Source organism: Dryobates pubescens, chromosome 14 (assembly GCF_014839835.1).
Source record: "Dryobates pubescens isolate bDryPub1 chromosome 14, bDryPub1.pri, whole genome shotgun sequence".
Lineage (NCBI taxonomy): Eukaryota > Metazoa > Chordata > Aves > Piciformes > Picidae > Dryobates > Dryobates pubescens.
The window spans coordinates 8906053-8927846 of NC_071625.1; the positions used below are offsets into that span (position 1 = coordinate 8906053).

At 46.1% G+C, this 21794-nt stretch overlaps 1 protein-coding gene across 1 annotated transcript; it reads left to right on the forward strand.

Moving 5' to 3' along the window:
* Positions 1-1700: 1700 nt before the first annotated feature.
* FBXO32 (F-box protein 32) lies at positions 1701-21533 on the forward strand. Its single transcript, XM_054167167.1, has 9 exons — positions 1701-1950; positions 4868-4980; positions 6639-6688; positions 7356-7448; positions 14459-14552; positions 15382-15566; positions 19122-19304; positions 20394-20537; positions 21172-21533. The coding sequence occupies exons 1-9, from the start codon at positions 1835-1837 to the stop codon at positions 21259-21261; spliced, it is 1068 nt and encodes a 355-aa protein (XP_054023142.1). The 5' UTR covers positions 1701-1834; the 3' UTR covers positions 21262-21533.
* The last annotated feature ends 261 nt before the right edge of the window (positions 21534-21794 follow it).

The following is a 21794-nucleotide window of genomic DNA, read 5'->3' on the forward strand; positions in this document are numbered from 1 at the left end:
TGCCCCCAAGTAACAGCAAGTTGGCAATATGAAAATCAGTGTATTGAGAAACATGCACCATAGCACAGGGCAGATATGTCCTAATCTGAATACAAAACGTCCTCTGTTTACAAAATAAGCTACAGTGCATTCCTGGCTGTGGATACACCTCCTCAGCCTGGTCTTGAGAATGCAAAATAACTGAGTTTTTAATCTTCAGTACATAAAACTTTCTCTAACAACTATCAGTGCACACACCTAATAAGCTACATGTATCTATTCTATATATTCCCATATGGAATATCACTTCCTATATATTTATGTATCTTTATGCCAAGAATATCTGTCCATACACTATTTTTAAATGGGATTACATGTATAACATAACACATAACAAAAGTACACCCACATATAAAACATATAGCTATCAAACCTGTTATACATACCTAAAATATCACACATAAAATAGATTCATATGAAACATACATTTAGAAAACAGACAATACCTTCTCTGTGTATAACGTTCTCTGTATAGAACCATATATAACTATAAGAACAGACGAGAGAGAAGAGGAAGAGAAGAGAGAAGAGAAGAGAGGAGAGAGGAGAAGAGAAGAGAAGAGAAGAGAAGAGAAGAGAAGAGAAGAGAAGAGAAGAGAAGAGAAGAGAAGAGAAGAGAAGAGAAGAGAAGAGAAGAGAAGAGAAGAGAAGAGAAGAGAAGAGAAGAGAAGAGAAGAGAAGAGAGGAGAAGAGAAGAGAGGAGAAGAGAAGAGAGGAGAAGAGAAGAGAAGAGAAGAGAAGAGAAGAGAAGAGAAGAGAAGAGAAGAGAAGAGAAGAGAAGAGAGAAGAAGAGAGGAGAAGAGAGGAGAAGAGAGGAGAGGAGAGGAGAAGAGAGGAGAAGAGAGGAGAAGAGAGGAGAGGAGAGGAGAAGAGAAGAGAAGAGAAGAGAAGAGAAGAGAAGAGAAGAGAAGAGAAGAGAAGAGAAGAGAAGAGAAGAGAAGAGAAGAGAAGAGAAGAGAAGAGAAGAGAAGAGAAGAGAAGAGAAGAGAAGAGAAGAGAAGAGAAGAGAAGAGAAGAGAAGAGATAAACCAGGTTGGAATATATTCTCTATGTTCTTATGATGTTCTATATTCACCTGCATGCTTAGATTCTGGGTGCCTCAATAAACAGTAGACATTTTTTGTGATATATCAATAACTAAAACACATTCAGAAGCATTAACAAACATTCCTGCACGAAGGCTTGAGTGAGTATGTATCAATAAATCAGATATAGGAGTTATATATGGAAGTGAAATATGCAGAAAACGTTTGTTTTATATATATTTGTACTCTAACGCAATATTAGGGAAAACATATTAGGGCATTTTTATGCCCGGTGCATAGATTCACTGCATATTATGTGCAGATGCCGTTTATGTGCCTATACCACAGACAGACACGAGCAGATCGCACAGCTCTCTTGACCGGGCCCCTCTGCCCGGCCCCGCCCTCCTGGCCGGGCTCTGACTCCGCCCCCACTCCTCCCCTTTCCCTCTGCCCGGCCCCTCGACCCATCCCCATCCTCTTGGCCCGGCCCCATCCCCTGGGCCCGGCCCCTCTGCGGGCCGCTGGCGGAGGGCGGGGCGGTGCCGATAAACACCGCCACGTGCGGCGGGCGGGGGCGGGGCTAGCCCCGCGCTTCCGGCAACACACCGCCCCCCGCCGCCTCATAAATACCACGGAGCGGCGCGGTGCCCGCAGCCTCGTCTCTGTGGATCCCATCGCGTTACTCTGCTCCGCTACGGGCTGTGGTCTCACCGCTGCTCCTAGTCTCGGTCCCGAGCCGGGTTTTGGTTCCGATCCGTCCTGCCGCCATGCCGTTCTTGGGGCAGGACTGGCGCTCCCCTGGTCAGAGCTGGGTAAAGACGGCTGACGGCTGGACGCGGTTCCTCGATGAGAAGAGCGGCGGCTACGTGGGCGATATCAGCAGGTACTGGCAGTGACTGCTGCTGCGTCCCGGGCGCCCTCTCTCCCGGCCCCCTGCCCCGGCCGTGCCGCTAGGGGGCGCCGCGGTGCGGCTGCGGTATCGGGGCGGAGGGTGAGCGGCGCTAAGATGGATGGCGGTGTCTCTCTCGCCCCTGGGTCGGGGACCACCTGAGCCGTAGTTGCAGGGGCCGTTCTGCTCCGCTGTCGGTGGTGGGGGCCTCGCTGTGCTTGTAGTTCCGAGTTTTAGCGTCACTGAGGCGGCCGGGCTCGCTGGGGGAAGGACTCGGCGGCTTTCTCTGCGGCCTGTCGTGAACCCAAGACCGACCTCCTCCAGCCGCTGCGGGGTCCCGCGACGCCCGGGCACGGAGGTGTTAGTTCCTCCGTAGGCGGCTGGGCCGCCCCTGCGGCTACGGGATGGGGTGGAAAAGCGAGGGCAAGGTGAAAACAGTGTCTGCTCCAGCGACTGGGCGATGTGACCCCGGGGAGAATCGTTGAGCTGTGTGTGTCCTCTCAAAACATCCTTTCCTACAACTTCCTGGCTTTCAGGATGGAGAAGGATGATGTGTCTGAAGCCATAAATCTTCCTTAGACCATGAGTAATGTTCATTACGTGCTGCTTGACTAATCAGGCTGCAAAACATCCACGAACCCCCAAGATGGTGAAACATCATGGAGTTGTGTGCATAGGAAGCCTTTGCAGCAGCCTGGGTATAATGCTCTTTGGCCAGATTGCTCTTCTCAAAACCAGGTTTTTCTTGCAGAGCTGCATCTTTGTTCAGTCAGATTTGGGTTTGCTGAGACCAGAGAGAGTGATGGGTTAGGAGTGCCCATTACCAAGGGATTTGGAGCAAACTGCATTCAATGTGAACCATTGCTGAGATGTTATTGTGGAGGGAGATTTATGTACAAGGTCTCTGTCTCTTGCTTTCTTTTATTCAAGCTGTAAAAAACCCCTGAAGTTTAGCATCCAAAGCATCTGATTTGTAAGTAGAAAAAACATCAAACTAGTGATAGTGTCATTAGGAATACTGAATTTGGCATGCATTTATACATCCTTTTCCTGGCCCCAGGCTGAAGTCCTTGCAGTGCCATGCCCTGATGCCCAACTGTTCAACCTGTTAAGATTCCTTAGAGAACTGTACTGGCAACCTGCCAATACACAAACAGGGAAATATTCTGCCTCCCATACTGGAATTCATCCATTGCTGTTATGAAGGTTTGAACATCTCAAAACTGCTTCATACTCTGACCTCAGGTTTCAGCCTTCTCAGTGGAAAGGAGCATGAATGCAGGAAATGTGTAGTTGAGATGTTCTGATCACAGGTTTTGGTTCTTCTGGGCCAGCTCCATCTGGTGGAAGTGTCTGGTTCCCCAAGCTGTTGTGGCTGTGAATATTGTCCACCTGCGTTGCTGCTGCTGTTCCCCTTATGCAGCGTTGTGGTGGAGTATGCAGGAGTGGTGTCTTCCCTGCAGCTGTGATGGCCTGTGAGAGGGGAAATGTGGGGCAGGAAGGAAGAATTAAGCTCTTGATATTCTGAAGCAGAGTGCGGTTTCCTGCAGCACTGGGACCATGCGCAGGTGCCAAACCAGAACATCCATCTGGGCCCTTCACAGGTTCTGGCTTGGTCACTTCTGAGTGTGTTGGTGGTGTGGTTGTGCTTGACAGACTGCAGTGAGTGGGAACGAGGAGCCTTGTCTTGCAGATTTCATTCCTTTGCAGGAGCCTGTGCTGAATAGCCCTCAGAGGTGTGAGTTGGTATGGTGCCTGTGGGTTTTTTTGAGACTAAACTGTGTAAACACTATGTGTGAAGAGGAAGCTGCCTGGCTGCATGAGGGTCCTTGTGGTTGTTGCAGAGGAAGCTTGCCCAGTGCTACAAGCAGCAACATGTTTCAGTGCTTGCCACCGATCATGGGGTGTCCCAGCCGCAGTAGCTGAGATGTGCAGTGATGTGCCTGAAATCCTTTGACTTTAAACCTACAGGCAGCCATCTCCCATCCCATGTGAGATGCAGGAGCAGTGGGGGTGGCTCTGTTTTGTTCTCCCAGATGCTTTGCTAGTGTTCTCCCCAGCACCTTCAAGGCATCCTTGCAGTTCTGGGCAGCATGTTGTACGCAGAGGGGACTCTGCTGAGAGCTCCTGATGAGTGCTGCCTTCTCCTGCCACCACCAGGGATCTGCACAGCAGTGCTGTGGCTGCCCAGGGCCTTCTCAGTTTAACATTGCTGCCTGGATCTGCTGATTTGCAGGTCTGCAGAATGTGGAGATGTTGATGTATAGCATTTTTGTAGATAGTCTTCAATTGCCCTCAAAGAAAATAAAGGGTTATAGCTTGCTTCACTAATAATATAGCTTATGCCAGCAAAAGCAGAAGATGGGCAGTTGTGGACAAGAGATCCTAGTTGTTATAATTTGTGTAGTCACTACTATGTGAGGTTTGGAAAGCCACCAGCCAAGTCTGAACCTCAGCTGAGCTTTTCCAGTAAGCCTGAAAAAATGTTTTGTAGGGATTCTTCTGTTAATACTGAGTGCATATGCATGTGCTCAGAAATGGCTAAATATGTCCTCCCATAGGAGATTGCCTGGCTTAGAGGAATCTACCACCTACAGTAGGAGGGTATGGTGTTACTTAAAGATAAAAACAGGCTAAAGGGAGGAAAATAATTCTGCCCAGCAGTGTCCCAGCACTGATCTGGATTACCTGCTTGTGTCTGTTGTGGGTATCTTAGCAAGCACAGGAATGAGGCACCCAAAGCTCATCACTACTAGATGCAAACATGGTGTGCAGACTTGTCAAGAGCAACCTGCAAGGAGGCAGCTTTGGAGCTCACAATGAACACCTGTGTCTTTTCTCTCCTTGCAGGAAACCTAGTGTTCATCAGACTGCAGAAATAAACAGAATCCTTGCTTTGTGTCATTCACAGCTTTCGTAAAAAGGACGATCATAACAAAGAGAATCTCTTCAACAGCCTGAACTATGATGTTGCTGCCAAGAAGAGAAAAAAAGACCTGCTGAATAACAAAGCCAAGATTCAATGTAAGATGTCTGTTTAGGCTTTTTCTTAACTAAAAGAGCTGCAGGAGAATGGAAAATGCTTCGTATCTATGGTTTTTGCACACTGTGTGAAGAGTCTTCCAGAGTGTCTTGAAGGGCTTTGCACCCATGCTTGACCTGAGTAGGGAACTTGGATACAGTTTAATGTGAAGATTTATGCCCCTGTTAGTAATCTTTGCTCTGAGAAGTTGTGCTTGTTGTGTTCAAATTTTTGTCATTTGTGTTTGTCAGAAGGAGGGTAATTTTTTCCTATGGTGCATTCAAGTGAACCAGTTCCAGGGCTGGGTTTTTTTCCCCTGTAGACTTCCTTGTGCACAACAGGCTAAATTTATTCTTCCTTCCATCTGCATGTTGAGCACTAATCTACATTACTGGAGGCTACAAGCCTGAATGTGTGCTTTGATCCTATCCCTGTGTGTGTGGACTTCATGAAAAGAAAAATGAAACAAGATTTCAGCTCGCTCAAAACAATGGAAGGCTTGAAATCTTGCTGTACACACAGTGAGCAGCTGAGGTCTCAGATGGTGTATTATGGAAGGACCCTGGGGAGCCTGCAGGGACAGCAAGGTCTGCGTTGGTCTGATTGCAAGATAGGTACTGGAGTTAGAAAGCTACAAATGTAAACATACACAGAGGAAATGAGTTACAATTCCCACACTACTATTAGCTCATCATGCATCCCCCAGGATTTTGGAAACTGGTGCCAGAAGTTGGCCCCTCAGTACATTTGATTCTCTGAACAAATAAATGTTACCATGACAGTTTTTGGCTGGATTCTGCTGTGACCTACTATTTTAGAAGGTCTTGATACAGGATCTGCATGCCTGTAACTGAGACTGGGTTTGTCCTTGGACTCACAGTACCAGGCAGGAATATATTCCTTCATTCTCTGGTGGAAAATTACTCAGGAGCACAATATGTCCTTTAAGGAAAGGAGTCTAGGAGGTTGAGGACAATTTTTCTTAAGCTAGCTGTTTAATTGCCAGTGTGATGGAAGGAGGGTCAAGGCCCATATGAGAATGGGCTGGGACAAGGATCAAGCGGCAACTACTTGCAGAAAGGGGTCTTATGCATGTGGTTACAGGGAAGCTATTTTGTGGAATAGATGGGACAACTCCCAGTTCTGAGGAAAGGGAGGGGGCAAGTAGAAGTAGGAAAAACTTGGTCCCAAGTAAGTTTTTATTTTATAGTAAGTTAGCTGCAAGCACAAACATGCTCCTTGGAGCCTGACCTCACTGGTAAAAGCTCTCCCACGTGCCTGGTGTCTCATGACATTTTTGTTCAACTTCAAATTTGACACTCAGTCCTAAGCCTGCAGCCAAGGTAATGAATAGTTAATAAAATCAATAACAAAACCTGGCTGTCAGCCACACATTGTTTGTGACCAGAGAGGAGGTGCTATGGTATATCTGGCTGGCAGATTAAACATTTACAGCCCTTTTTAATGCTCAGAACCACAGTCTCAAATGAAGCAGTCCAGAAAAAACAACTCATCCAGTTGCTAGTTTTGATTTCAAGTGCAGTGGGGTAAACACAAAATAACTGTTTGTCCTAAAAGGGCAGTGAGTGTTGAGGAGTACTGAGATCCAGCCTGCTGCAAGGTGGAAAATGAGCTAAGCAAAATGTCTTTGTCCAAACAGATTTCCACCAGGAGAAGTGGATCTATGTTCACAAGGGGAGCACAAAAGAGGTGAGTGGCTCTGTAGGTCCTTTGTTCCCTTTCCTGCTGGCTTTTTTTTTTCCAAGTGGTGGAAGATTCTGTGCTGATATAAATCAGCAGAAGCTCTTAGGAGATAAGTGGGGGATCTGGCTTGTGGTTGGAATTTCAGTAATGATTTTAAGCCCCAATCAGGAAGCCAGAGTTTGCTGTACAAGGCTTTGTACATGTGTTTAAAATATGACTTGTTTGCTTCCCTCAGTTAAAAAACACAGCCATTTGCAGACCAAGCCATAATAGTGTTCTTGGCTTTCATCCAGTGCAGTCCTAACATGGAAAATCATTGGAATTCATCACAGTGACTCGAGCTCATGGAGAGAAGTGGCCCTATGGGACCCCTCTGAACTTTCACTATATGTTGAAGCCCATGAATGTGTGGCTTATTCTCACCAGTAAATTCGTAGGTCATGAGCAGAGGGTGGATGATTCTTGGGAAACTACCATAATCTACACTAGACCATGCCCACTCTTGATGTCAAGTGCAGCTCTGTGGGAGACAGGCCTCCCTCCTCGGACTGTGAGCTGGTCCCATGGTTTGTACCCATTAGCTTGCTAAATTGAGGTACCCTGGGTCATGACTTTCTGGTGCTGTCTGGACTCGTGTCTGCCAAAACATGACCCAGACTGTTTCTTTTCTCAGCGCCATGGTTACTGCACCTTGGGAGAAGCCTTCAACCGGCTTGACTTCTCCAGTGCTATCCTGGACTCCAGGAGATTCAACTATGTTGTGAGGGTGAGTGACTGGCCAGGGTTTATTTTGCTGTGATGGAGGCTTTGAACCTGGCACCAAGTGAGTGAGAGAGAGGGCCAAGCATGCGAGCGAGGGTGTTGGGCTTTGCTGCATGATGTAATTGATGGAAGTTGTGGATGGGAGCCCAAAACTTCCTCTTTGATCTGTTAAAATGGAGGGGGGAGGTGTCAGTAATGTAGGCAATGGGCTGTCCTTGGCCTAGCATTCCTACTTCTCATTGTGAAATTAATTTCTGAAACCCAGAAAACTTAGCTTTTAACTCCTGTGTTCAGTTCAGCTTCTAAATATGATTCCTGTAGCCCCAAAAGGAGCATGGGCTGTCTGCAGAGGCTACAGAGCAGTGGGGACCTCTTTTCACAGAAGGCTCCAGTTCCACAAGGAAGTGAGTCTAGGGAACCAAGTGTTTTGGGAACAAAAGGATGGGCTGAACCTCTTTGAGGCACTAATCTTAACTTGTCTTGTAAGGATTATGGTTGCTCTTAATCTTGTGACTGGCAGAAGTTTCAGTGAGTGAAGCATTTTCGTCCTGATGCCATTAGTTGGCAGGAGGGAATCATCAGCCCCAGGTTCCCCATGTTCTGGCTTTGCATAATATATCAGGGTTTCTCTTTTGGTTCTGGGTAGCCAAAAGGGCTGGTAGTGGTTGGGGGAGTTACTGTCCTGAGGGCTGCAGATGCTTGATCTCAGATTTCAGAATGCTTATCAAGGTTTGGAATTCAATAAGCTTAAAATCTGTTATTAACTTGAGGCTGTTTATAAACAGCTCCTTTTCACATCTCATCAGCAGTTGATCACTAGTGAGGCACCAGCTGTTCAGGTTTTAATTTCTGGAGCAGGCAGCATTGGTATTGCTTTCCCTTTGAGTCAAATGTCATGAAAAGTGTGTAAGAAAGAAATGATCTGAGCAAGTTCACCTTGGTTGTGAAAACCTCTGTCACCTGGGGAAGATTACAGGCATAGGCAGTTATTCCTTGCCTCCTGTGCAGGAAGGGCACTGGCAATCACTTGGATGTCCCACTTCAGGGGTGGTGGCAGGGATTGTGAATGCTGGGAAGTCAATGTGTTTTTCTGCTTGTACAGAGAAGCTGATCACCATCACTGAAGTACTTGGTGTCTTCTGATATAGAATGTGTAGACACAAATGTGTCATCTTTATGGGAGTTGTTGTGGAAGGAACAGTTCATGTCAAGGCTATAAACTCTTCTACAAAGGGTTTATCTATAAAGTCATCTATAAAGAAGGAAAAGAAAAGAACTTGTATTTGGTGCTCCAGAGATCCCTTTGGCAGACTTCCTATCCTATGACAACAAAGAATTTGGATTTCAAACTCACAGCACAGGTTGTGCTGTACTGTGGCTTCTGCTGTTCAGCCCAGTGTGGTGGCTTTCTCACATGGGACTAATGACTGGGCAGAAGTTCCATTATAAATTTTTTTGAAGAGCAAACTCAAATTTCTGTGAAGTTGATGTGGTCTGGTGGGGAGGCTCAGGCTGACCTCCTTCCCCCTTGTCCCATAAGGCCTTCATAAAAGCATCCCAACTCTTCTGTGAATACCAAATAGCATTGCTGTGTATGGAAGCCACGATGTGTGCTTCTTTCTACAAGTTACCCCTTTTGAACTTTTCAGAGTAGTTTTTCCCCCAGTAGTTTTAAGGATACAGCATTACTGAGAAGTGTGAAGCTTTCTTATTGAGGCTGACTTACAGTTTGTCAGGTTAAAGAAAATATTAAAACTGGTACCATGGATGGAATATAAATCTGACTTCTTAAAGTGAGAGGCTTGTATCAACAAAGTCTCGGATGCATAGTAGCTCGTAAAATGCCTTAAGTGACAGATTTACTTGTGAAAAGCTCTGCCTAGATGTGGATCTTGTTTATGGTCCTTTGCAAATTGCAAGCCTCCTAGGGCACGCAGATGAGCAATCTATCACATGGAAAATGCCTGAATGTTGGCAGGCAAAACATTTTTCCCTTCCCTCCCCCTCCTTGTTCTCTTCAGTTCCACCCATTGCTTGGGGTATCTGATTAATGTCACACTACTTAGTTCATCAGGCAAATGCTTTCCAAGGAGAGAAGTTTAGGGTTGAGGCCTAGGTGAGAATTTGGGGATGTCTGTAGGGGAAGAAAGAAACCACTGCAGGCTTGGGGTTCTGCTGGCTATACCCAAATCTGCCCTATAGAGGAATAAGCTGCATCACTGCTGGTAGCAAAAATGGGCTTTCAGGCTGAACATCTTGTCTTTCTCAAAGCATTCTTTCCTCCATTTCTCTGAACACAAGTACTACAATATATTCAGTGCTGATGTTGTTTTGTGCTTGCACAGAAATGTCTGCTGCTTAAGATATACCCAAACTAAGTTCTTCATATTCCTAATGGTGCAGTGATAAAATGGGCACCTCCTTCAAGTGAGGTGGAGATGAGCTACAAGAAGCTTGGCAGGTATTTTTCATGGGCAGATACCATCAGTTGTTGCCAGTGAGCTCATGTCACTGAGGTGGAAGGAATTTTCCTCCAACATCAATCTTGTTTTGACAGACTGCTGATAGAGTGCTTAGTACGGGTATTGTGCCATGCCACGATCCCTGCTGAGCTTTTAAACTAAAGCATCTGCCTAAATATTACATGACAATGTTCCCCTTTTGGAGCTGGTAAGGAAGTGTGTGATTGACCCAAAGGATCCACACTGTTGTTAAAATCATAGAATCATTTAGACTGGAAAAGAACTTTATCATGAATTCAACCCTTGGCCTCACACTGCCAAGTCTGTCACTAAGCCATGTCACGAAGTGTCACCTCTACACATCTTTAAAATGCCTCCAGGGATGATGACTGAATTGCTTCCCTGGGCAGCCTGTTCCAAGGCTTGCTTTCAGGGAAGAAACTTCTTCCTAATAAATTTTGTGTACAAAGAGCAATGGAGCTGGTGAAGAGTCTAAAGCACAAATTCTGTGAGAAGTGACTGAGGGAACTGGGCTTGTTTAGTCTGGAGGAAAAGAGGCTCTTGGAGCAGCCCTGGTTTCTCTGGTCTTACTGATTTACAAAACTGGAGGTGTTCTGGAAGTGTAAGTATGAGCAGAGCCAAAAGTGCCTGCAGCCCAGAAGTTATAGGTTCTCCTTGGGAAGCACTGGCCAGACGACAGTGAGGCTTTGCAGCCTGCTTCTTTCAGAAAGATTTGTTGTATGATGGTTGTGTAGTAATGCTTCAAGGGAAGGCATTGTTTCTCATCATAAAGGTTTAGGTCAGGTTAAGCTGCATGGGCACAGCTTTTCTGGAGTAACATAATACAGATAGTGTGCAGCCTGCTAAAGTTGGCTCTTAAATTTAAGTTTTTGTAACACTTGGCTCTGGGAGTCCTGGATTTATGCTGTGGTGAAAGAACATCAGTTTGATGCTGTCTCATGGAGATCTGTCAGCACCTGTGCTGTAAATCATAACTTTCCTTGCTCTTGCTCTGCCACCTTAACAAAAGCCAATGTGATGTTTCAGCCACAAAGTGAAAGTCTGTGAGAGCAAGGAGGGCATGGAGGGATTTTTCATTGGAGTATGTTTGTCTAAGTAGTCCAGATGTGAGGAGCTGCATCCCAAACCAAGGGGAGCTTATGGATCCCCCCCAGGGTGTAGTTCAGCTCCCATATAGCTGGTTTGGGGGATGCACGCTTCAGCGGTTTGCAACTTTGTGATTTTAATCATTACAAAGCATTTCCCTTTCTGAGGCAAGGTTACAACCTCCTGCTAGGTGCAGCAGGCCTGCTGAGAAGTATTTTGCCTCTGTGCTGCAAGCCTCTCACTGTGTTATTTGGGTATGGGTTGCCTGCATGTGTTGAACTGAGATGGTGTCAGAAGTGCCATCCATCTGTAACAGGTCTAAGCAACACCACGCACATGCTGCTCTGCATCCGTCACTGCTTTCATGGCCCTGAAACAGGAGCCCTTGTTCCCTGCCACATGGCACTGTTGGGCTTATTTTTCCCTTGTGCTTATGAGAGGAAGACCTGCTCTGCCCTGGCACCAGCCCCTTCAGATCTAGTGGGGTCTGAGCAGGAGCCCCACCACACTTGTGAGGAAGTGAGCAGATTATTGCCTTGCTATGGAAGATGCTGCCTTCTGACAGCTTTGCAGAAGCTCTGGAGCAACCTGTTGCATCACTTGCCTTCTCTCTGGTTCTGACAGACCTCTGAGAGCAAACAGAACTGGGGTGCAGTAGCAGGAAGGAATTTTCTAGGGAAGCTACCAGGTCACATTTTTCAACTAGTGAGGCGTTGGAGTGAATGGGAAGCTAATGCTCTGTCTTTTGGAAGTGTTGCAGAATTTCCAGCCTTGGTCAAAGTTGGCTGTAATGCAATCGCTTTGTTTTTGAAAAGTGGACCTTAGAATTGCTCTTAACCTTTCCCTGTGCACTCTTCCCTACCATCTGTCCCTCTCACTTGAGCGTGGGCAGGACTTAATGCAATTGCATCATAGCACACGCTTGCAGCTCTCCAGCCTTTTCACCCTACTCAGTGTTAATCTGAATCCACCAATCTGCTTTCAGTCTGCATTATGCAAGTGACGACATTGATTTTTATTTTGGTAATGCTGTAGACCCCAATTTCCCTGTCCATTAACTGAGACCTTATTCTGCTGGGTCTGTGCCAGCACTAAAAGACCCTCAGTGCACTGGAGCATGTGGGACATGGGTGAATGAACTGTACTGCATACCTAGGTTTTGTGTATTGTATGAGCACAGGAGACTGAAAAATGTCTTTTCAGGGCAGTGTTCAGCCAGTGTTCCCTGGGAAGTGGAGTAGCCCTAGAAGTATTCACAACACAGTTTTCATATGGAATTTCATCCTGTGTTTATTGCTGCAGGGGAAGGGAGGTAACACATGACATCTGAGCTGGTTCACTGAACATAAATTGACCCTTCATAAACACAGATGAGGCAAATTGGAATCTGTTCCTTTGGAAACTAATTTTGTACCAATTTAGTGTTCTCCAAGGAACTGAGATTTTTATCCTTGTGCCCCTTAAAGTATGGCCCTGGCATCTAGCTCTTAAGGTATTGCATTACATGACACTTCTCACTGGGTGCATTTCGGTGTTTTCAGTAACAGGCACCACACTGCTAACACCCAGCCTGGAGGAAGCTGTCTCTGTGCCAGTTCCAGAACACTGCAGTCTGGAGACAGCAGTTGTTTATGCACAGAAGAGCTGATCTGGGTACATGTGTGGCTAATGTACAGATGGAGCCTGGCAAGTCAGTTGCTATAGTCAAAGGTCTGGAGGCTAAATATTTAGTTCAGTGTAAGCAGAGTATTGGAGACCACTTTGGGAAACTGATTGTTTTAATTATTTATTTATTCCTCCTGTATTAACAAAAAAAAATGTCCTTATGTCCTTTTATCAACCTTCTCACACATCTTGCAGATTGCCCTGGTTGTATCTAGTTGTAGTGATCTCAGTTAGGCTGATACAGCAAGACAACGTGTTGATGTCTGTGCACCAGCTCTAACCCAGCTCTCCTGCATCTTTTCCTTCCCCAAAGTGAGCTGAGGAGGCAGGCAGTCTGCCCTTCACAGGAGTCAGCACAGGTCTTTTTTCATCTTGTTTTCTTCTGGTCATGCGAAGTGCAAGGTATTAATAGAATGTAAACTCAAAGCCATCTGATTGATGGTGTTGGCCTGGACTGTTAAACGGAAGAAGGGATTGGTCACTCCAGGTGACTTCACTGCTCCTAGCTGGCAGTCACATGGCAGCGCCCCAGAGAAGCTGAGTGGGAGAGTGACTGCAGTGACAGCTCTCCCTGAGCTCCCTGCTTCATGGCATGCTGCTGGTGACTTCGGATACGTTCCTGTCATTCTTGTAGCAGGGCAAACAGTTCAGCCCACAACTTATCAAGTCTTGTCAAAAAGCCATCTGAGTTACTTGACACAAGTAGCTGCACCTTCTCTGGCGCTCTGCAGTGCCAGTGATGGGATACTGTAGCTGCAGATAAAGGATTAATAAGCTAGTCATGCGGTCATGTGTTGATTGATTTGTAGCATAAAAGGTTTTTCCTTTCTAAATTAAAAGAGAAGGCTATGTACATCCAAAACAAATGGACTGCCACGTGGACAGTCTGTATTTATATAATGCTGGGGGAAGGGAAGAAGGTCTGGAAGATCACAGGCCACATGTTCTGCAGAGCATGATCCACAGGAAACTTACACAGTTGTTCTTGTGATGGTAGAGAGCTGGGAAGAAGAGAGCATCTTCCCTGTGGGAAATGCTTCTATAGCAACTGCAGCCCAGCTTCAGCATTCGGCTTGTACATGCTTCAGGAGATTAGTGATGGGAAGCAAATCCTAATCGAAAGCAAAAGCGAGATTTCCAGCAGAGGAGGAGAGCAAGTCAACAGAACAAAGAGGGGAAGGTGGTTTGGTGTTGCAGCTCTCAGAGCTGAGCAGGGGAGGAAACCGTGAGGGCAACAGGATTTGGGGAGAGTTTGTTTTTAATACAGTGCTTAACCTTTCTGTTGTGGCGACAGCACTCTGACAAAACCCATGCAACCCAAGAGTTTGACGTAAATTGTGGAGTCTGATTCTCATTAACGCTCCATCAATAACGTCCCCATCCAAACAGGCTTGTGCTCGTGTTCCCTTCTGACACTGCTTGTTTATACCCCAGTGAAGGACAGTAATGTTGGCTGTCCATTGTTCCCTTCATGTGAATAGAGGCTGTCAGTCTGAGCACTGCTCTGTGGTTTTTCTGCCTCTCTGAACCATGAAATAATTTTGCCCCCCTCCCCTTCCCAAAGCATTAGGATGCTCTTTTCCCCCCCCTCTTTCGATATGGGTTTAATTACTTGTTCTCTGCTCTCTTCCCTCTTTGCATTAGTTTGCTCTGTTCTGTCTGCCTTTATTTTCAAGCAGCAAACAAGTCTCTGGACTGTTTTGCTGTCATGTGACCAGGAGTCAAGATTAGAAAGGTATCTCTGTGCTCTAAGGCTTGCAACTTCTATTTTTATCCACAGCTGTTGGAGCTGATAGCAAAGTCGCAGCTGACGTCACTGAGTGGCATTGCCCAGAAAAACTACATGAATATTTTGGAGAAAGTGGTGCAAAAAGGTAAGAAACAGAAACAGTGAGGAGGAGTCTGATTTAATCTGCTCTACTGTGCAAACCACATCCTCAAGAACAGTCAGGCAATGCAATACAAGTGAAGAGGGGAGCTGCTGCTTATTTCTAGAGTGCAGTTCCACTTTCCCATAGTGAAGGAGGGGGTGGAGTGGGAAGAAATGTCTGGATTCTGGTAGGTATCTCCAACTGTCCTTGCTGCCACCTATTCTGCATCCTACTGAGTCCTATTTCTGACTGCAGAAGTTGGCTGCTTCTGCCCCCAGCCTGGCACATCTGCAGTCTGCTGCTGCCCTGTTGCCAGTTTGTTGTATCAAGTGCTCCTACTGCTCTGGAGGAAAGGAAAGATCAAGGGCTTGTCTTCACCTGCTGGAGGGGCTGAGCTGTTTGAGATGTGGTACTTCCCTCCCTGATGCTTTAGCTCTGGCTGACACCTGGGAATTAAGAGCACCCTGTTAGTGTGTGTATGCATAATGAAAAAGTCGATTCTGAGCTGTCTCCACACATCAGCTGGGGTAGATGTGCAAGAGATGTACCTCTTCCCCATCACAGGGGAAAACTGGCTGGTTGCCAGTGGCTGGAAATGTGAAGTACTGCAGAGAGGGTAGATATCTCATCTGCTTATCCTGGGAGGATCTCTTTCCATCTGCTATGTAACCTGCTGTGCCTGGCTAATGTTTAAGTGCTCTCCTCCAAAGAAAAGAGCAGGCTGCCTTGCTTGGCTTGTGGGGCTATAGCAGATAAGTTGATTTGCCTAAACATGTAGAGTCAGGGAAGGATTGGGTAGTTTCAGTGTTTAACTTTCTGTGTTCTTCCAAAGTCCTTGAAGACCAGCAGAACATCAGGTTAATACGGGAGTTGCTGCAGACCCTCTATACATCCCTCTGCACCTTAGTTCAACGGGTGGGCAAGTCTGTCCTGGTTGGAAACATCAACATGTGGGTGCACCGCATGGAGAGCATTCTCCACTGGCAGCAGCAACTGAACAACATTCAGATCACCAGGGTAAGCAGAAATCCTGGAAGATGAAAGTGATGTGGCTGCTTTGTGAAACCTTATGTAGCAGGTCATTTGGGCAACTGCACCCCTCTGTACTGCCAGTGCAAGCCCAGAGTGCTGGGGAAGGACCCGGAGCTGTCAAAAATAACTGAATTAAGGGGCATGAGCAGGAATGCATCCAAACTCAGTGTACACAATCCAGGATTGTGCTCATTATTACTGGTCACACTGGCTGCTTAATGGCCATGAAGTGCTGTGCAAACAGTGCTAGGTAGGAGGCCATCTCTCCTTCTTAAGAGTCTTCAGAGACAAGGCCTCGCTATGAAAAGTCAACGTGATCTTTCTCAAACAGCAAAACTGCCATCAAAACTTGTTTGTCAGATAGTTGAGGGGTTTTTAATTTGTTTAATCTGTAAATTAAATGCAAATTTCCAAATAGCTGCATAACTTCATGGCTCCTGGCTGAAAATACAAATGATCCTTCCAGTAGTCTGGACCTTCCCATTCCAGCCAGATGAGTCCTGCTTTCACAACATCTGGTTTTCAAGTGTCTGTGGGGATGGGAAAGATGTATTAGTTGATGATAAATTCCTAATCTGGTTTTGCATGGGAACTGAATCTGAACTTGCTTCACTTTACAGAATCACAGAAGGGTTGAGGTTGGAAAGGGCCTCTTGAGGTCATCTGGTCCAACCCATCTGCTCAAGCAGGGACATGCACAACCAGTTGCCCAGGACTATTGAGACTTTGTACCTTGAATGGCTATTCACAGAAATGCTAAAGCTTTTGTGCCAGTGCAGTTCTGTGTTGGTGTGCTCTTTGGACTTTTCTGCAGTGAACTGGACTGTGAAGCTCCCACTTGAGTAGACAAAAACATGGCCTGAAGGAATATAAAAAGCACCTTTCTCCCTGGTGGCCCAACCAGAGGGACATTTGCCTTCTTTCCTTATTTTACATGTCTATGTTCTTTGGGAACAAGAGGAATCCATTTCCAGTCCATCAGTTAGAATAACAGGCATCAGGATGCAGGAAATGAACTCTGTGTGATCCCAGGGACTTTGAGGAGCTGCAAAAGCAGCAGTGGTGGTCTCTGGTCTCTACCCTGCCTCTGCTGTCCTTCCTGGTGTCCAGTTCTTGTGATGGGCTGCAGTTCCCTTTGCCTTGCAGAGCAAGCACTGGCCCAGCTGTGGGGTGACTCCTGGTACACAGCAGATCTTAGAGCTGGGGAGCTGCCTTATGCTTAGGCACTGCCAGGGTCAGCTCCACCCAGGCATCTGCTGCCTTGAGTTCACCACAGGTCAGGACCTACCCCCTGCTGCTCCACTTACTGGTACAACATGGATTTCTTTTGTTGTTTCCCCCTCTACTTCAGGGACTCATAAAATACAGACAAGCATTTAAAAACTGCCCATTCATACAAAAGGATATCAAAATATTGCTTGTGAATAGAACTACCTTTTCCACCTACTTGCATGTAGGTTTTTCTGAAATAAAGGAAACAGAGATTTAAGTTTGCCCAAGAAGAAAATTCACACAACTGAAGATGACTTCAGGTCAAGCTAGAGCAAAACCAGCTGAGTTTAGTTGAAGGAAGAACAAGCTCAGCTCTTTGCAGCCAGTTACTTACAGTACACTGTTTCTGGAGGGGAGGAATGTCTTGCAACAGCCAAGACCTAAACTCTTCTATTAAACAACAAAAAAAAAAAGGAACAAGCAAATAATTTGCAAAATCTTCTGTGCTAGAGCTGCTTAAAAAAAAAACCAGACAACTCTGTCCAGAAAATGACAGCATACTGATCTGCTCTGATCTAGTCTGTTCTTTCTCCAAAAAAAGTAATGTTTGAGAAGCCCTGGAAAAGAGTACTGAGAGAAAAGAAGTAGCAGATAAGTCTTTGGCGCTGACTCAGAAAACAGGCAGGGATTTGCTTGAGTCACTCTGGCTCCTTTGGAAATAAGACACAAGCATCAGCTTGGGGGGTGGGAGATTGCCCTAAAAGCCTCTGAGCTTAATCTTGCTCTAGCAAAGCTTATATGTGGAGGGAGTGCAGGCAAATGCAAGAGACCTGCTACCAAGAAAGAGCATCAGGAGGAGATCCAAGGCTGCAGAGCATTGTTCCCACCCCAATATGTGACCTCTTTGCACTGCTGGGCAGAAATGCTGAGTCTGGACTTGTGGAATGTATCAAGGAAGCACCTATGTATAACCAGGAAGTACACTTGCAGCTTAACTCTCAGCATGCAGTCTTAAAGCTGTCATGGGAACAAATATCCTCTGGAGATGGCAGAGGCAGTTCACCCCTTCTGAAGGGGTTGTTTCAGGCCTGCCTTGCACACGTAGATGGCAAAACCCAATGCCTTGGTTGAAAAGCTGTTGTCCTTGCAGGTACCATGCAGTACATAGCCCAGATGGACAGGTCACTGAGGCAGTGAAGGGAAGGTGTGAGCTGTTCATGTACAGATGTACTTGTGCTTATGGAGTGCCTCGTGTAATGGGACAGCTGGAGATGGGACCATATGATTAAAAGCAGCCTCATGCACTGTTCTTCTGATGGCAGTCCACGTGCTTCTTGTTTGAAACAGTTAATAGCTCTGCCAATTGTGAGAGGGGTGCTGTGACTGTGCCTTAAAATAGCAGCATCTCTGTGCAGGATAAAGGAGAAACTTGGCACATCCATCTAACATTGTTTCTTCATTGGGACCCAATCCTAAAAGCTGCTGTTTGCCTTAATAAGGCTGGGGCTGGTTTTGGAGCAGCTGGAGCTTGAACTGTGCTCCTTTCTGCTGCCATGCTCCTGTGTGTGCCTTGGATTTTTCACTGAGTGCAGGACCTTCAGATCTGTCATAGGCAATTTGTCCTGCTGTGTGGACTTGCAGAACCGTCCTGAAGTCTGTGCAGACCAGGCAAAAATGCGTGGGGCAGGGGGTGGAGGTGTTTGTGGTGTTTTTTCTGGTGTGACAGCATGGCTGCATCTGATGGGAAAGGGGTAGGTCCTTCACATGTTCACAGGGGAAAAGTTAGCATTGCCAGCAGTGATCTGGGTAAAACAGTGGTGTGGGTACTCATCAGGCGGTGCTGTGGTTACAGCAGGATCCTGTGATGACATAGCTAAAATATGTCACAAGAGCATGAGACTCCCAGCAGTGTGTGTAGCAGGAGGCTGAACTTGAGAAGTAATGCCAGCATTCCTTGTGGTGGAGAGACTTGGGTGGTTAATAACTGATATTACAATGCAGCTAATGTCCTGATGTGTAGTGAAAACTGGTGGTGGTGCTTCTGGGAACAGTCTCATGACTGATGGTCGTGGAATGGACAAAAAGAGGAGAAAAGAGCTTAGGCCGCTTCGAACTACTGTAACACAAATGCATATCTCCTTCCCTGGGGCTATCTGAAACTGGTTTGGGGCAGAAGGTCAAGTGCCTGGATGTAAAATGCTTCCTTATTCAGAAGAGGGAGCTGCTGCTTATTCTCTATGAACAATGCTTTCAAAGCAGCAACTGTACAGCAAGCAAGAATTGTTTGGGTTTGGCTCCTCGTGAGCTCAATTGTCTTTTCTCTTCCAGCCTGCTTTTAAAGGAACCACTTTTACAGACCTGCCATTGTGTTTGCAACTGAACATCATGCAGCGACTGAGTGATGGGAGAGACCTGGTCAGCCTTGGGCAGGTAGCTCCTGATCTGCAAGTGCTCAGTGAAGACCGGCTGCTGTGGAAGAAACTCTGCCAGTACCACTTCACAGACAGACAGGTACAAGGAGGGATGCAAACTGCCATCAGCTGCTTGTTGCACCCCACTAGCAGCTGAACACACATGGGCAGGACACTCTTATTTGACTGTGCCTTAAATCTAAGGGCTGTGCTGCAAGCTGATAATACAGGCTGGCATGGGAGTGATTGTGAAGATGATCTGTGTAGATTTTTGCATGCCACAGCAATGATTCCTGAAATAGGAGCCTGAGGAATTAGTTGTATGGTGAACTTCAACCCTAATCCAGGTGGTAACAACTGCAAGTCATGCAGTTGCTTCTCACCCCACGTGTGTGGGGAAAGCGTGCAGGCCAGCTCCAGCAATCACCCTGACATCCCAGGGACTGACAGCCTTGCAAAGAATCTCTGTGGATGTGGTCCGTGAGCAATGAGTTGTACTCTCATGCCCTTTAGAGCAAGAAATCCCCGCTGAGCTGGTTTGTGACTGACAGGACAGTATGTGGACTGTACCTGTGTAAACATCTTCAGCCTTTTGCAAGCTGGTAACCATCTGAGGTCTTCAGATCTTAAAAAAAAAACCAAAAACCAAAATCCCTGTCTGTTTATGGGTGAATGTCTAGGATGTTTATACCATATCTCTGCACTTCAGGGGCCACATGCCAGATTTCTTTGCTGACTTGGCTTTATTTGCTTGCTCTGGATCTGACTTTGGAAGTGACTCTGGGGAAGTTATTAACAAGTTAATTCAAATCCAGTCTCTGCAACTAATGAGCCCTTAAGTGTCTCAAGCTAATGTGACAAATTGCTGACTCTTGGAGTCAATGAAAAAGCAAAATGCTTCTAAAACCTGAATGCAATCATACTCCCTGTCTTGTCAGCCAGCCACGGTGGCTAACAGTATAAAAAAGCTCTCATGGCTTGAGTTTTTCATACAGTAATGTTCATGAAATGGGGAGAGACTCTGATAATTTGGGTGAGGAGCTTTCTTAGTGGTACAAGGGTACTCTTATGGGACTGGTGAGGCTGGTGCTTATGTGAGGGAGAAAAGAAGAACCTGAGCTGGAAAGAACAAATCTTTTTTTGTTTCTTTTTTTAATCTTGCTACAATTATGATTTTGTTTCTTTTAAGATTCGCAAGCGGCTAATCTTATCTGATAAGGGACAGCTGGATTGGAAGAAGATGTATTTCAAGCTCATAAGGTGTTACCCACGGAAGGAGCAGTATGGTGACACACTGCAGCTGTGCAGGCACTGCCACATCCTCTCCTGGAAGGTACGATGTGTTGGTGGGACAAACTTATTTGGATGCAGTGCTACAGGGCACCCAATGGCTCATCTGATTGCAGTGGTTTACTGCAGTTCTTTCACCTGGATAACTTAGTGTTTTAGAGATCTCATCTTCATGCTGAATAACAGTAGTGTTCATCAATGCTAGAGGGGAGGAAGAGGGCATGCTGTAGGCTGCCTACAATAACTCATCTTAGCACTGCCAGCTTCACCTTCTACCCACTGCATGGAGGTGGAGGCCTTGACTGCAGGATTAGCTGGAGTAAGAGCTGATGGCTACAGAATGTCTCAGGACAGGAGTCTGGTGGCTGCTGTGGTAATATCCAAGGCATGTCCTTGGAGTTTTAACTCCTGTAACTGGTGGTAGGCTCCAGCTTGTCTTCCCTCAGAAGAGGGGAAAAGAATTAATTGTATCTTTGCTGATTTTATTTCCCATGACTTGCCAGTAGCCCCTAAAATACAAAGCTGAGTTCTGAGCTGTCCATGAGAGTAGAAATATTATTCTGGGCTCTGCTTTATTTGCAAGTGGTATGTCTGGCAGAGGGACAGTGCAGAGTTGGCTGATAGTCTGGCACCCTGTCTGCAGTCTCTCTAAATGGAGTTGTTTTCTCCTTTCTCAGGGTACTGATCACCCTTGCACGGCCAACAACCCGGAGACTTGCTCCACCTCTCTTTCGCCACAAGACTTTATCAACTTGTTCAGGTTCTGAACTCAGGTCACGGCAGCTCACGCGATTTTTTTACAGGACACTTTATGCCACTGAGCTTGGACACTCCATTTGTAAATAGTGTAAATATCCATGTCTGTTTGAAGCTCCTGAGTCAAGGAACAAGAGGATCTTGGAGACGAAAGGTGAAATCGCTCGCTGATGCGCAGCACTCGAGGAATACAGACTTCCGTAGGACTGGTGCATAAATGCAGCGTGTTGTACAGAGTCCCTTTTTTATGATCTGAGTACAAGATACAGGGCAAAAAAACTTTTATTTTGTGTTTGGGTTTTTTTTTTTGTTAATTTTTAGAAGTTAAAAATTCATTTGCCCCACAACCATTTCTAATAGAGAGAAAGCAATACGAGGCTAGGACTGTTGAACTGTTTCTCCACCTGGTTTTATTTTAGCCTACATATTTATGAGTGTGACATTTAAAAATATTTATGGAAAAATAATCCCTGTGACCAGTTTAATAACACTTCTCTTTTGGGTTTTTTGAAATGGGCACATTCTGAAGTACTTAGGCTAGAAC